The sequence below is a fragment of the Symphalangus syndactylus genome, chromosome 18 (assembly GCF_028878055.3).
Source record: "Symphalangus syndactylus isolate Jambi chromosome 18, NHGRI_mSymSyn1-v2.1_pri, whole genome shotgun sequence".
In the NCBI taxonomy this organism is placed as follows: domain Eukaryota; kingdom Metazoa; phylum Chordata; class Mammalia; order Primates; family Hylobatidae; genus Symphalangus; species Symphalangus syndactylus.
Window position 1 is genome coordinate 79694445 of NC_072440.2, and position 12466 is coordinate 79706910.

General features: G+C 35.4%; 1 protein-coding gene across 24 annotated transcripts in view; it reads right to left on the minus strand.

Annotated features, from left to right (window-relative positions):
• Positions 1 to 12466, minus strand: part of BIRC6 (baculoviral IAP repeat containing 6) — a 263052-nt gene that overhangs the window by 166141 nt on the left and 84445 nt on the right. For all 24 annotated transcript variants that reach the window (XR_008652580.2, XM_055253540.2, XM_063623684.1 and 21 more), the window contains 7 exons: positions 12035 to 12213; positions 10242 to 10375; positions 9473 to 9634; positions 9244 to 9375; positions 8114 to 8211; positions 6027 to 6174; positions 4732 to 4865 (listed from right to left, as the gene is read on the minus strand). Coding sequence is in view for 23 of the 24 variants with exons in the window: in XM_055253540.2 (XP_055109515.2) it covers positions 4732 to 4865; positions 6027 to 6174; positions 8114 to 8211; positions 9244 to 9375; positions 9473 to 9634; positions 10242 to 10375; positions 12035 to 12213 (987 nt within the window). In the remaining variant the exon portion in view is untranslated. The remainder of the gene's footprint in view (positions 1 to 4731; positions 4866 to 6026; positions 6175 to 8113; positions 8212 to 9243; positions 9376 to 9472; positions 9635 to 10241; positions 10376 to 12034; positions 12214 to 12466) is intronic.

Consider the following 12466-nt stretch of genomic DNA (forward strand, 5'->3'; position numbering starts at 1 on the left):
GCATGGTATTAAGAAAACTGACAAAACAGCAGGCACCAGTTTTCCTGCTACAAAAGCAGATTTGGATAAAAGCAACTTAGTAGCTCTTCACATTAACAGAAACATGAGTGGTAGTTTCCTGTAACATGAAACTTACATTTAGTAACAAGTGACTTCAATCTCAAATGGGGTGAAAAAAGTAGTAAATCAGCTACTGACATTAGCTATCACCTAATCTGTTGGCTATATGTAAAATCAGAATACATTCTAAGATGTCAACTGCATAAATATAAGACACAAAACAAAGGATGAACACTTCAAAATATTAACAAGATTTATCTATACATTGTTTCTTGTATTTTGTTCATATTATCAGTTTTATAGAATGAGGCACACTACTTCATAGTCATAAAAATAGTTTAAGCTAGCATAAGTAGTTTTTAAAAGAAAAAACCATGTAGCCACAACTATATGACCAATAAAACCACAGCAAGAAGACTAGAGGGAAGAACACAAATGAATTCACAGGGACTGTGTATGTAGTTTGGGAAGGCAAGGATTATATTCACTACTTTCCAATTTTTTTTTTTTTTTTGGAATTAGCACTCATTTAAACAGAATTATTTAAATCACAAAGCAAAACAGAATTCACAGATGAAAAGAATGGGGAGATATAAAAACTGTCATTAACAGCTGAAGGACTATCAAATACAAGAATAAACCGTCATAACCTTGTTTTCCAATTCCTTATTGGGGGTCAGCATGGGGCCTGACACATGTTCCAAAAAATGCTTATTGCATACTTACTCAATACAAGAATTGGGAGACAGAAGAATAAAAGGTAAGTCCCAGTACTCATGAAGACTATATTCTATGTTAGTGGTTATTAGGAATTAACACAAATTTTTTTTAAGCTGCAAGGTTTTACTTAAGAGAAATTTAAAGGACTAGTAAGTCAAGGGGCAATCAGTCCTAAGTCATGGGATAATAAAATGCTTCTCTGACAAAATGAGGGGATTCATGGGAATAAGAGAGTTTCATACATTTGCTCCCTTGAAGTGGGAGAAAAGCCATGCAGAAAGAACATGAGTGAAATCCCCATAGCAAAGAAACATGGCACATTTAAGGAACTGAAAGAACAATATGGCTAAAGGAACAGTTCTCAATTCTAAGACCCCTCTACATATCTTTAAAATATTAAGCACCCTGAAGAGCTTTTGTTTCCATTGTTTTACTGGTATTTACCATAGTAGAAATTTTAAGGTGTGAAATTTAAATATTAATTCATTTAATAATAAACCCATTAAATGTTAAAATAGCATAATTTGATGAAAAATAACTTTTCTGAAGCAAAAAATAATTTAATGAAAAAAGTGACAATGTTTTAACTATTTAAAAATCTCTTTAAAATGTGAAGTATCAGAGGATACTTGGATTCTCCTACCTGCCTCTGTATTCGACATGTTATAATATGTTGTTTTAGCAGAAGTAGGTGAAAAAATCTGGCCCAACACAAATACGTAGTTGGAAAAAAAAATATTTTAAAATACTTGCATATTCAAAAACTCGACAAGTGGTAATTTCTTAAAGGTTACAATGTGGTATCTGAAATCTTACCAATGAAATTCTCAAACTCTCAAACATTAAGATCAACTGATATATCCCATACTTTCAAAGAACTTTACCCATGCATAATGGTGAAACATCACGCATTGATCATTTGGAAAATATTGGTTCACCACTGTATACAAATATTCCAAATGTTGACACATTTCCTTATCCAGTATTGGAAAACTACACTCTCTAATATCAGATTCCATGAGAAAAGTCTACATACTGGGAAGCTATCAAGCTCACTATGGGAGATGTTTCTCATTCACTTTTCAAAAAACAACTGTCAAATAACGCAGTGTAAATGAGCGAAGTTTGTCTGTCAGTCATTACTGCAAATAAAAATGGTATTCCAAGAAACAAGCAAGTAGTTCAGCTTGTAACTCAACTGCACATCTCACTGAAACAAGCATGGTACTTTGGCATGCCACAGAAGTACTCTATGCATATGTATCATTCATCTCAGAATAAAAGATGTGTATTCATGGGTTAAAATTTTAATAAAATTAATAATTTTTACTGCATCATCAAGGGCATTTTAAAATGAAACTGACATTTTTATTACAAGTGCACAGTGAATAACACCATGCTTTTTCACAATCGATAAAAATGTCAATGAAATCAAAAAGACAAATAACATCATTCTACTATCATCAAAATAGTTATGACCATACAGATCCCCTTAATGATCTCAGGAACCCTTTGGGGGACTATAGAACACACTTTGAGAATCACAGGGCCAAAGAAGACTAAACGGGGCAATGACATAAGATAAAGTGGCAAGGAAAAGAGAGCCAAATCATTTAGGATTTTATATGCTGTATTAGAAACTTTGAACTTCAGAAGATGGGAAGACATGAAAAGTATTCTAAGAAGAAAGGTAAAGTAAGTGAAAGATCATACTCAATGCAATGTGGAGAATGCACTGAAGTGAGGCAAGAACAGATGTATGAAGACCAGTGTGAAAGCTATTATTGTAGTCTGGGTTCAAGATGACTGTAACTTGTGATCATGGGAGGTAAGAGAGTGAGCAAACTTGACATACACTCAGCTCTCCGTATCTGTGGGTTTGGCATCCATGGATTCAACGAATTATAGACAGAAAATACTCAGGGGAAAAAAATGAATGGCTGAGTCTGTTACAGCCTTTCTTTCTTGTCATTATTCCCTAAACAATACAGTATAACAAGTACTCATGTAGCATTAACATCCTATTAGGTATTATAAGTGATGTAGAAATGATTTAAGGCACACAGCAGGATGTGCGTAGGTTATACACAAACTGCACTACATCATTTTTTATAAGAGACTTGAGTATCTACAGATTTTGTTGTCTACGAGGAGTCCTGGAACCAACTCCCCATGGATAGAGGGGAACAACTGCATACACTGATGGAAAAATAGGTGCCATATGGTGATATCCTCAATGCGGATGATAAGAAAGATATAAGTATCATGAATGACATTCACATTTCTGTCTTGTGCCACTGATGCCATTAACAACAACAACAAAAAAAACGCTGTAGAGAGACTAATAATGAGGAACAACACGATGAGACATTAAAGTGGAGACATATCATGATTTTTTTTTTTTTTGAGGTGGAGTCTCGCTCTTTCGCATAGGCTGGAGTGCAGTGGCGCTATCTCAGCTCACTGCAAGCTCCACCTCCCGGGTTCACGCCATTCTCCTGCCTCAGCTTCCCGAGTAGCTGGGACTACAGGTGCCCGCCACCACGTCCAGCTAATTTTTTTGCATTTTTAGTACAGACGGGGTTTCACCGTGTTAGCCAGGATAGTCTCGATCTCCTGACCTCGTGATCCGCCCGCCTCGGCCTCCCAAAGTGCTGCGATTACAGGCGTGAGCCACCGCGCCCGGCCGACATATCATGATTTCTAAATCCCTCGTTCTGAGTCTTCTTTACTCATTTGCAAACTTGATGACCTCAGAGCTTGGAATGAACCTTACAGTCTTTCCCTTACACTTTCACCCTAACGGATTTCACTGCTTCTTTTGGTATACTGAAGGCATCAGTATCTCCAGTTCTAGTCTCTCCTACTAGTTCCAATCATAAATTGCAATGGTCTAATTGATGCGTCACTTGGATAGAGAAGACAGAAAATGGTGAGATGCGCGTAAGGCAATCAGAGCCTAAGTCATCAAATAGTAATAACACATATATTCAAGGCAGCATAAGCAATTAAAAAGCAAGTGACAGACCAGTATGTGTAGTATGATCTTTCATTAGAAACTGTATTAACGAATACGGGTAGCAAACAAGTTTGAATAGCTAAACATCCAGTTACCAATAGTAACCTAAGAGGGTGGAAAGGTTGGGGTTGAGGCATTTTACATTTCATTTATATTTCTGTATTTGATTTTTTTTATTTTGCTTTTATCACACCTCATAAGTTAGTTTTCAACAAAATTGGACTTCTCTCTCAAAATTTACTTATATCTGGTTATTACCTTAATCTGTTTGCAAATTTTCTAACATTTTTGTATCCTAACATTTGCAATAAGTGCAATTAGATGGAAGAAAAAAATGGTCACTCTTTTATCTAACAAAAATAAGCAGCAAATTTTAGCACTTAAAAAGATTATACAAATAGTGTTATGCATACATCCAAAAAACACATTCTTCAGAAAGTATAAAAGGATATATGTAATGTATACAAAGCTTACCTCAAGAAAGTGAAAGACACAGAAAATTATCTTTTGTTTGTGCATCCTTACTTATTACAGTAAGTATATATTACTAATTTCGTATTTTTGAAATAGGAAATGTTTGTTAACTTTAAAGAGGCAGCAAAGATACATCAAATAAAACTGAAAAGGCTATAACAAATAAATTTTAAATAGTCTCTTATAAGCATTAAAATCACACTGAAATGAAATGCATAACAAAAACCAAAAATTAAAGTCACAACTCTTTCAAATATGACTTTAATATACCGGGATTTTCTTCAGAGGGAAAGAGGAAGTTAAGAACTTCTAGGAAACATTTTAATAATTCATATAATAAGTTCTAAGGAATTTGTTTTCTAAAGACAAAACATCATGACTATAATCTATTAAGTCAAATGGCAACTTAAATCCAAGATACAACATTCAGAATTTCCTTTAATAAAAGAAATCACTACCTGAAAGGACATCTGATAAATCAATTTCATCTGACTGGACACCAATGCTGCTGTTATAAACATTTTTACAAGAAGAGCCACTCATCTCCAAATCAAAGAGGACTGGATCAAATGGTGAGCTATATAATCCATATCTGAAAAATAAAATAATGTACTAACAATTTTCCTTTCAGCCATCTAATTAACAAATTACCTTTACTTAGTTTTAAAAGCAGTCTGACTAACAGCGCAGAGGGAGATGCTGACTAGATTTGACCCATCAAATTCAGTGAATCTCAACTATGTTCCCTGCAATCTGTACTCTAAAAGACACTGTCCAGAGACTCAACAAATGTGATTCCAACAAGCTGGCAACTAAGGTACTAAGACTGCCACCTGCAGATTGAAGCGAGGGATATCAGGCACCATTCTCTCCCCTGAATCATTACGACATAGCCTCAAGTACAAAGGCTTTGAGTAAAATGTCATCAAAATCAGAACACCTAACCTAGGAAATTATAAAATCACTGCTCTAAATAAAGGAATGCCTTACTTCAAACGTAGACAATCAGGCAAGAACTTAAATCTAACCTTTAGCTATTGCTTAATTCATCATGTTAAAAGTTTTGAAATATAAGTAGCAGGTAGAAGAATACTAGTTATGGGACAGTAACTGACTCACATAATTCCACCTATAAAGTGCACAGAGAAACAGACACATTACATTCTTCTTCCATTAGCAGGGTATACCACTTTTCATTATTAAATAAAATTAGCCCTCTGAATAACCATCATAAGGATTTATCAAACTGTTAAAGAGTAATTTCTGGCCAGGCACGGTGGCTCATGCCTGTAATCCCAGCACTTTGGGAGGCTGAGGCGGGCGGATCAACTGAGGTTGGGAGTTCGCGAACAGCCTAACCAACATGGAGAAACCCCGTCTCTACTAAAAATACAAAATTAGCCAGGCCTGGTGGTGCATGCCTGTAATCCCAGCTACTTGGGAGGCTGAGGCAGGAGAATCACTTGAACCCCGGAGACGGAGGTTGTGGTGAGCCGAGATCACGCCATTGCACTCCAGCCTGGGCAACAAGAACAAAACTCCATCTCAAAAAAAAAAAAAAAAAGTAATTTCTGAGAAAACAGAAGAAAGTAAAACCTCAGGCTATTATCATATGGAAAAAGTAAGGTATAAACTAAACATTTTTGTAAGAAAAAGACTGTTTTCAGCATATATATATTAAATAACAGTTCTCTGCAAAAGCGTGATCATACTCAGAGACGCCTATTATTAGTCATTGGATATACTAAAATACCTTGTCTGAAGTAAAGCCTCCATTGGTGTTAGCCTGTCCTGTAACTGTCTGGATACTGCAGTAAGCAAAGATGCACAAGCTGTACTGCATCCAGCCAGATCTTCATCTTTCACATAATTCAGTAAGACAAAATACCAATAGACAGAACCTGGAAACAACAACAACAAAATAAATGTTTCCTTTTCCTCCTTTTCCTCTAACAATAAGAATTTAAGATTACCTATTTATCAGAATGCTTCCTTTTGCTAGAAAGATACTCCCTTTTCTGGAAAGACAATCTTATGGGCAATTTACAAAGATAACTCCTTGGAGGGATCAAAGAGGACACTTAAAATATAAACAACACACTGAGGCACAGTCTTACACTAAGAATTTCAAATATTTCTGGAGAGTTTTATAAAGTCATTTAGGTGTATAATAATGTGTGTTTATTTAGTTGTATAATAATGAGAGATGCCTCTGAGGGACACTTCGAAATAGCTGAAAAAGTGAGGAGACTGAAGGTCCTTCAAAATCATCCTTACCCACATACTGTTTCTCTGTACTAAACTTTTAAAAACAGGGGGTGGCAGTGAGCTTCAAACAGCCCATTTTAGTGAATGAGTGGGGAATAAAATTACTCTATAATGCATTAGGTACAGATCAACATTGCTTAAAAGATTATCATGACAGTGTATTTTTACTTTTTTTTATTAACTGCTACATACATGCCAAAACTTAAGTGTCCTAACTTGAAAACTAACCTTAAGAAGCTTTTAAACATTAGACTATAGCAATGAGCAACTGAGTCAAAATGTTCTATTCCAGAGTTAATGGTTGTAGCCAAAATATGTTCAATGTAAATATAAACATGCTTTATCTAAATTAAGAAAATGATACAACTTTTTAACAACTCTAAACAAGCATTTTTTTTTAACACAAAGATGAAATCTTTACGAAATATATAACTCACTGAGGTAACTTGTTGAATGGGTTGTTTTTTTAAACTCCTGGCCTCAAGCAATCCTCCCTCCATTGCTTTCCAAAGTGCTGGGATTACAAGTGTGAGCCACTGTGCCCAGCCTGAATGGTTTGTTTTTTAATAAAACAGATTGTGAAAAATGTCTATCAATAAATAAAATTTGGCTTAAAAGGCCAAATTAGTAGCCCTTCATAGTAACACCATGTACTAGCAAAAACAGTAAGAATCTTTAAAAATCTTCATTACCTTATATATGTGCTATTTTAGAGAATTGCTTTATGAATTCCCACTTGATAACTATATTCATTCTTTTTTGTATCATAATAATTGCACATATATAGGAGGTATATGTGATGTTTTGAAATATATATGCAATGCACAATGATCAAATCAGGGTATTTAGGATATCTATCACCTCTGCATTGGGAACCCTTTAAATCTTTTAACTATTCTGAAATATACTACAAATTACAGTCACCCTACTGTGCTATCAAACACCAGAACTTATTTCTTCTAACCATATGTTCATACTAATTTATCAACCACTCTTCAAATCCCACTCACCCTCCCAGACTCTGGTATCCATCATTCTACTCTCTACCTCCAATTACATTCATTCTTGAAAGGCATTTCCACAGAGTCCTCAGGTGCTTTTAAAAAAACAAAACAACAACAACAAAAAAACACTGGCCCCTTTTAGGAAATTCCAGTTTGCTATAGTCCCTACCAATCACACAAAACATATGCATGTGCAATGACACCTGGACCGTTTTACTTATTTATGTCATCTCCCTGGCACATGCTGGAATTCTAGTTTCTGACAACTGATCTGTTACAGTCAGTAAAGAACCAAACAACTCAATGATTGCAATGAAGTACAGAAAAATAGTTATGAATTGAGATGGCTTGATATTAACGTAACTGCCCCATGAACCTTTTCCTTGGAGTACTATTGACGGAGTATATGCCCACCCAGCCACAATCTATCGATCCCTTCAAAAAATACAGATAAGCTACAGAAAAGTGAACTTTAATATAGAAAAAATAGTTATGAAATAATCCTAAGTACACATATGAGATGTTCCATATGACTATAACTATTTGTGATTAAATTAATTTTACATACCACCAGTTGCTGCTGCAGGTAAAAACGACATATTATCAAGTAAAGCCTTCAACAGAACAGATCCAAATCCTGGTTGACATGGGTCACATTTGCCATTACTGAAAAATTTTTAAAAAGAAAAATTGTAAAGACATTACTCAAGGTCTAAATTCAACCCTAAACCTGGTGTGGTACCTAAAAATCTTTAAAATGTATTCTATACAAATTAAAAGAAAAACCTGCCTTAAAGCTATATAAAATACCAAAAGATAGCAGGGACTGATTATACTAAGGATCGTTGTAAATATTTTCTTATGCATTAAACCATTATCTTTACAACAGTCAATACTGACCATTAGCTCTTAGACACTTCCTAGATACAGTAGCAAGTAGGAACCTTTAAACATTAAGAACCTGTATATGCAGTTTCAATTTCTAAAGTTTCAGTTATACACGGTCAAGTGCGGTCCAAACACAGGTGAGTACAGTACAATAAGATATGTAGAGAGACCACATTCATCTAACTTTTATCATAGTATATTATTATAATTGTTCTATTTTATTAGTAGTTATTGTTAATCTCTTACTGTGCCTAGTTTATAAATTAAACTTTACTGCAGGTATGTATATATAGGAAAAAACAGTACTATATATATGGCTCAGTACTAGCTACAGTTTCAGGTATCCACTGGGGAGGGGAGGGGTCTTGGGACACATTCACTGGGGATCAGGGCAGACTGTTCTAACTTGTTTCAGGGTTTAGAAAAAAAGGGTCTGCACAATGCTACAAAAAAAAGTCGGTAAGATTGTTACATAACAGAGAAAACACTTTAGGGCAAGAAAAGACAACCAAGGAAAGTAGGAGTGAAAGGGGTGTAAGAGTTCCCTTGCCAAATTCTCTAAACTGCTACTAACAGGCAGAGAAGCTCAGCAGACTTTCCTTAAAAGTTAAATAGACTTATTTAACATGACACTTTCCCCTAAGAACCCAAAATTCTTGCTAAGATTATCAACAATCTTCATCAACTTTTGAAATTCTCTTAAATTATACATACATTAAACAAGGATCAAATCACACTATAAACAAGGTATCGTCCACTAAATTGCAGGTGTACCTAGAAAGTATGCTTTCAACTTAAAAACATACCAACCTAATGCACAAGGCTAGAAATCGGGCACACTTATGGGCTATACTTCGTCCTGCCTCAAAGAAGCAAACACGTACGATGTCTGACAGACATTTTCGTGTTTTTGAAAGTAGGCTCTCATTTCCTTCCTTTGAGCTGCAAAACAATAGCAGACATTAAGACTCATCCTGAACTTTCAATCATAACATCTAAAAGGCAATCAACAGTGGTAAGCAAAATTTTAATTATTAACCTTCCAGGTCCATTTGAATGAACTCCAGCTAACCAACAGAGAGTATCCAACACAAGGCTCTGGGCATGTTCTGTGATCTGGCCACCATCTGTTTTTCTGCAAAGAGTATTAAGAAGCTTCTCATGAAATTCTGAAAACTGTAACATGGCACATCGTTGCACTCTACAAAAAAAGAAAATATAAACACATTACCAACCAAAACAGAACAACTAAAGCTATCACAACCTGGCTGGTAATGCAGTGTTTCATTTTAAATCATGAACATCTCAAGTAGATTTAAAAACAATCAATAGCTATATGTCAAGTATTTCACTTGTAGAAAATTTTTTTAAAAATTACATTTACAATAATGTGTTGTAATGTAACAAGGAATGTGTATAATTTCTTTTTGTTTTGTTTTTTTTCTCCAGAGATTGGGTGTCCCTCTATTGTCCAGGCTGGACTCAAACTCCTGGATTCAAGTGATCCTCCTACCCCCACATCTTGAGTAGCTGAGACTACAGATACACGCTCCCTTGCCTGACGAGTACGTGTCAAATTAATAACTATCATCCATTCCTGCTATACAACAAGCACTGTGCAGACACTAGAGATAAACCAATGAAGTATAAAGACAACTCATACTCTCATCAAGATTATAATTATTTAAGAAAAATGGACAACAAAAATTTTCAGGTAAAAGATTTTTATATTTGTGTGTCTATGTGTGTGTTGGTATGTTTTGCACTTTCATTACTCTAAGAATAGCAAGATAATGCAATGAAATTACCTTTCCTTAGAAATTGAAGTTTTCTTAAATCTTCGAATGGTGACTGAGACCTCTTGAAGTAAATCACAGCCCCGGAGGTTTTCAGATTTACGGGTGCCACTTGTATTTTCATTCTTAACATTAGATGATTTTTCCTAAACATTACAAATAATAATGAATTTTTAAAAATAAACTAAAAATCATTTACCATTAAAGTTATAAAATAAAGGAAAATAATTGAATTGTGGCCATCAAAACACAAATCTCAAATTAAAATGATAGCTTGTACCCTCATATTCAGTAAATGACTAATTTTCTCCAGAATTATAATAGGGGAAAAAAAGAAAGACACAACCACTATTTTAAAGGCAATAACCCAATGATTACAGACGATAAAACCAAAGTCCTGAGTCCAATTCCGGCTGGGTGCGGTGGCTCAGGCCTATAATCCCAGCGCTTTGGTAGGCCGAGGCAGACAGATCACTTGAACTCAGGAGTTCGAGAACAGCCTGACCAACACAGTGAAACCCCATCTCTACCAAAAAATACAAAAGTTAGCCAAGCATGGTGGCAAGTGCCTTTAGTCCTGCTACTTGGGAGGCTGAGTCAAGAGATTCACTTGAACTCAGGGGGTTGAGGCTGCAGTGAGCTGAGATCACATCACTGCACTCCAGCCTGGGCAACAGAGCAAGACTCTGTCTCAAAAATAATAAATAAATAAATAAATAAATAAATAAATAAATAAATAAATAAATAAAATAAAATAAAATAAAATAACTACGTGAGATATGTCAGGCTCCCCAATTGCTAAGGTTCACTCACTTTCAATATTTAAAAAAGGGAGGTAACAGAACCTGCTATGCCCTACTTCAGAGTTATAATGATGATTACATCAGATAAAGTACACAGAAGTCCTTGTGAAAACTGGAAGACCTATATATATGTAAGGTGACCGGTATTACGGATCAGTATCAGTATGATTCCTTATAAATAATGATGATAAACAAAACCTCCTTCCTGAGTTCCAGGAAATCCAAGATAAGTCAATTGTAAAGAGCTGCACGGTTCACAGCTACTTTCAGAAAATCAACCATGAGGATTAGAACCTGTCTTAAAATTATTCCCCAACTTCTCTTTCTGTATACTCCCAAAGTCACCAAAAACAAGATTGTGAGTTGCCAATAGAGGGCATACGAAGAAACTCTCATACCAAAAGAAATAAACATTATGATCTAAAATAATTATAAAGGGAAATATCTGCTAACAATTACTCCCTATTCAGTATACATTATAAAAGCTAGGTAATTTGCCTAAAGTTAATTCAGGCTGGGTGCGGTGGCTCACGCCTGTAACCCCAGCACTTTGAAAGGCCAAGGTGGGCAGATCACCTGAGGTTAGGAGTTGAGACAGCCTGGCCTATATGGTGAAACCCCGTCTCTACTACAAAGACAAAAATTAGCTGGGCATGGTGGCACACGCCTGTGATCCCAGCTACTAGGAGGTTGAGGTGGGAGGATGGCTTGAATCTGGGAGGCAGAGGTTGCAGTGAGCCGAGTTTACGCCACTGCATTCCAGCCTGGGGGAAAGAGTGAGACCCCATCTCAAAACTCTAAAATAAATAAAATGAAATAATAAAGTTAACTCAAAACATTCTTCTTCCCAAATATATTTAAGTCACTCCAAAGAAAAAATACAAACAAACCAAGTGTATAGTAAAACATCACTGAAGGGTCATACTACTTCTAATAGTGTGTTAAATCTGATCCACAATGTTTAAAACTGTATTGTTATTGTTCAAAATGACAGTTTCATACCTTGCCTGCTGCAACTTTAGCCAAAAGTGAAGCAAGTGAATAACCCTTGTTACTCTGGTGTTTTAGGGATGGAAGCCTTACTACAGGACGCATACCACCATTACAAATCTCTTCTGTTCCTCTTTCATTCACTGCCTTGACATGGATTAAAAATGAACGATATTTTCCTCCTGCCATACCTAGAGAAGTGGAGTAGAATGGGGAAAATAACTGAATCACCAATAAATTCCACTGTTTTTCATCTTCATAGAACAAGATCAACAACTAACTCCACAAAAAGTACAGTAGGCCAGAACTTTCAAATTATACTATTTGAGCAGAAGAAAGTTGAACCACCTTCACATGCTGTCAGCAAAAAACAACGAACAAAGGAATAATATGAATAGTATAAAACCATTATCTTTGACTAATTGAGATAAACATTTGGCATGT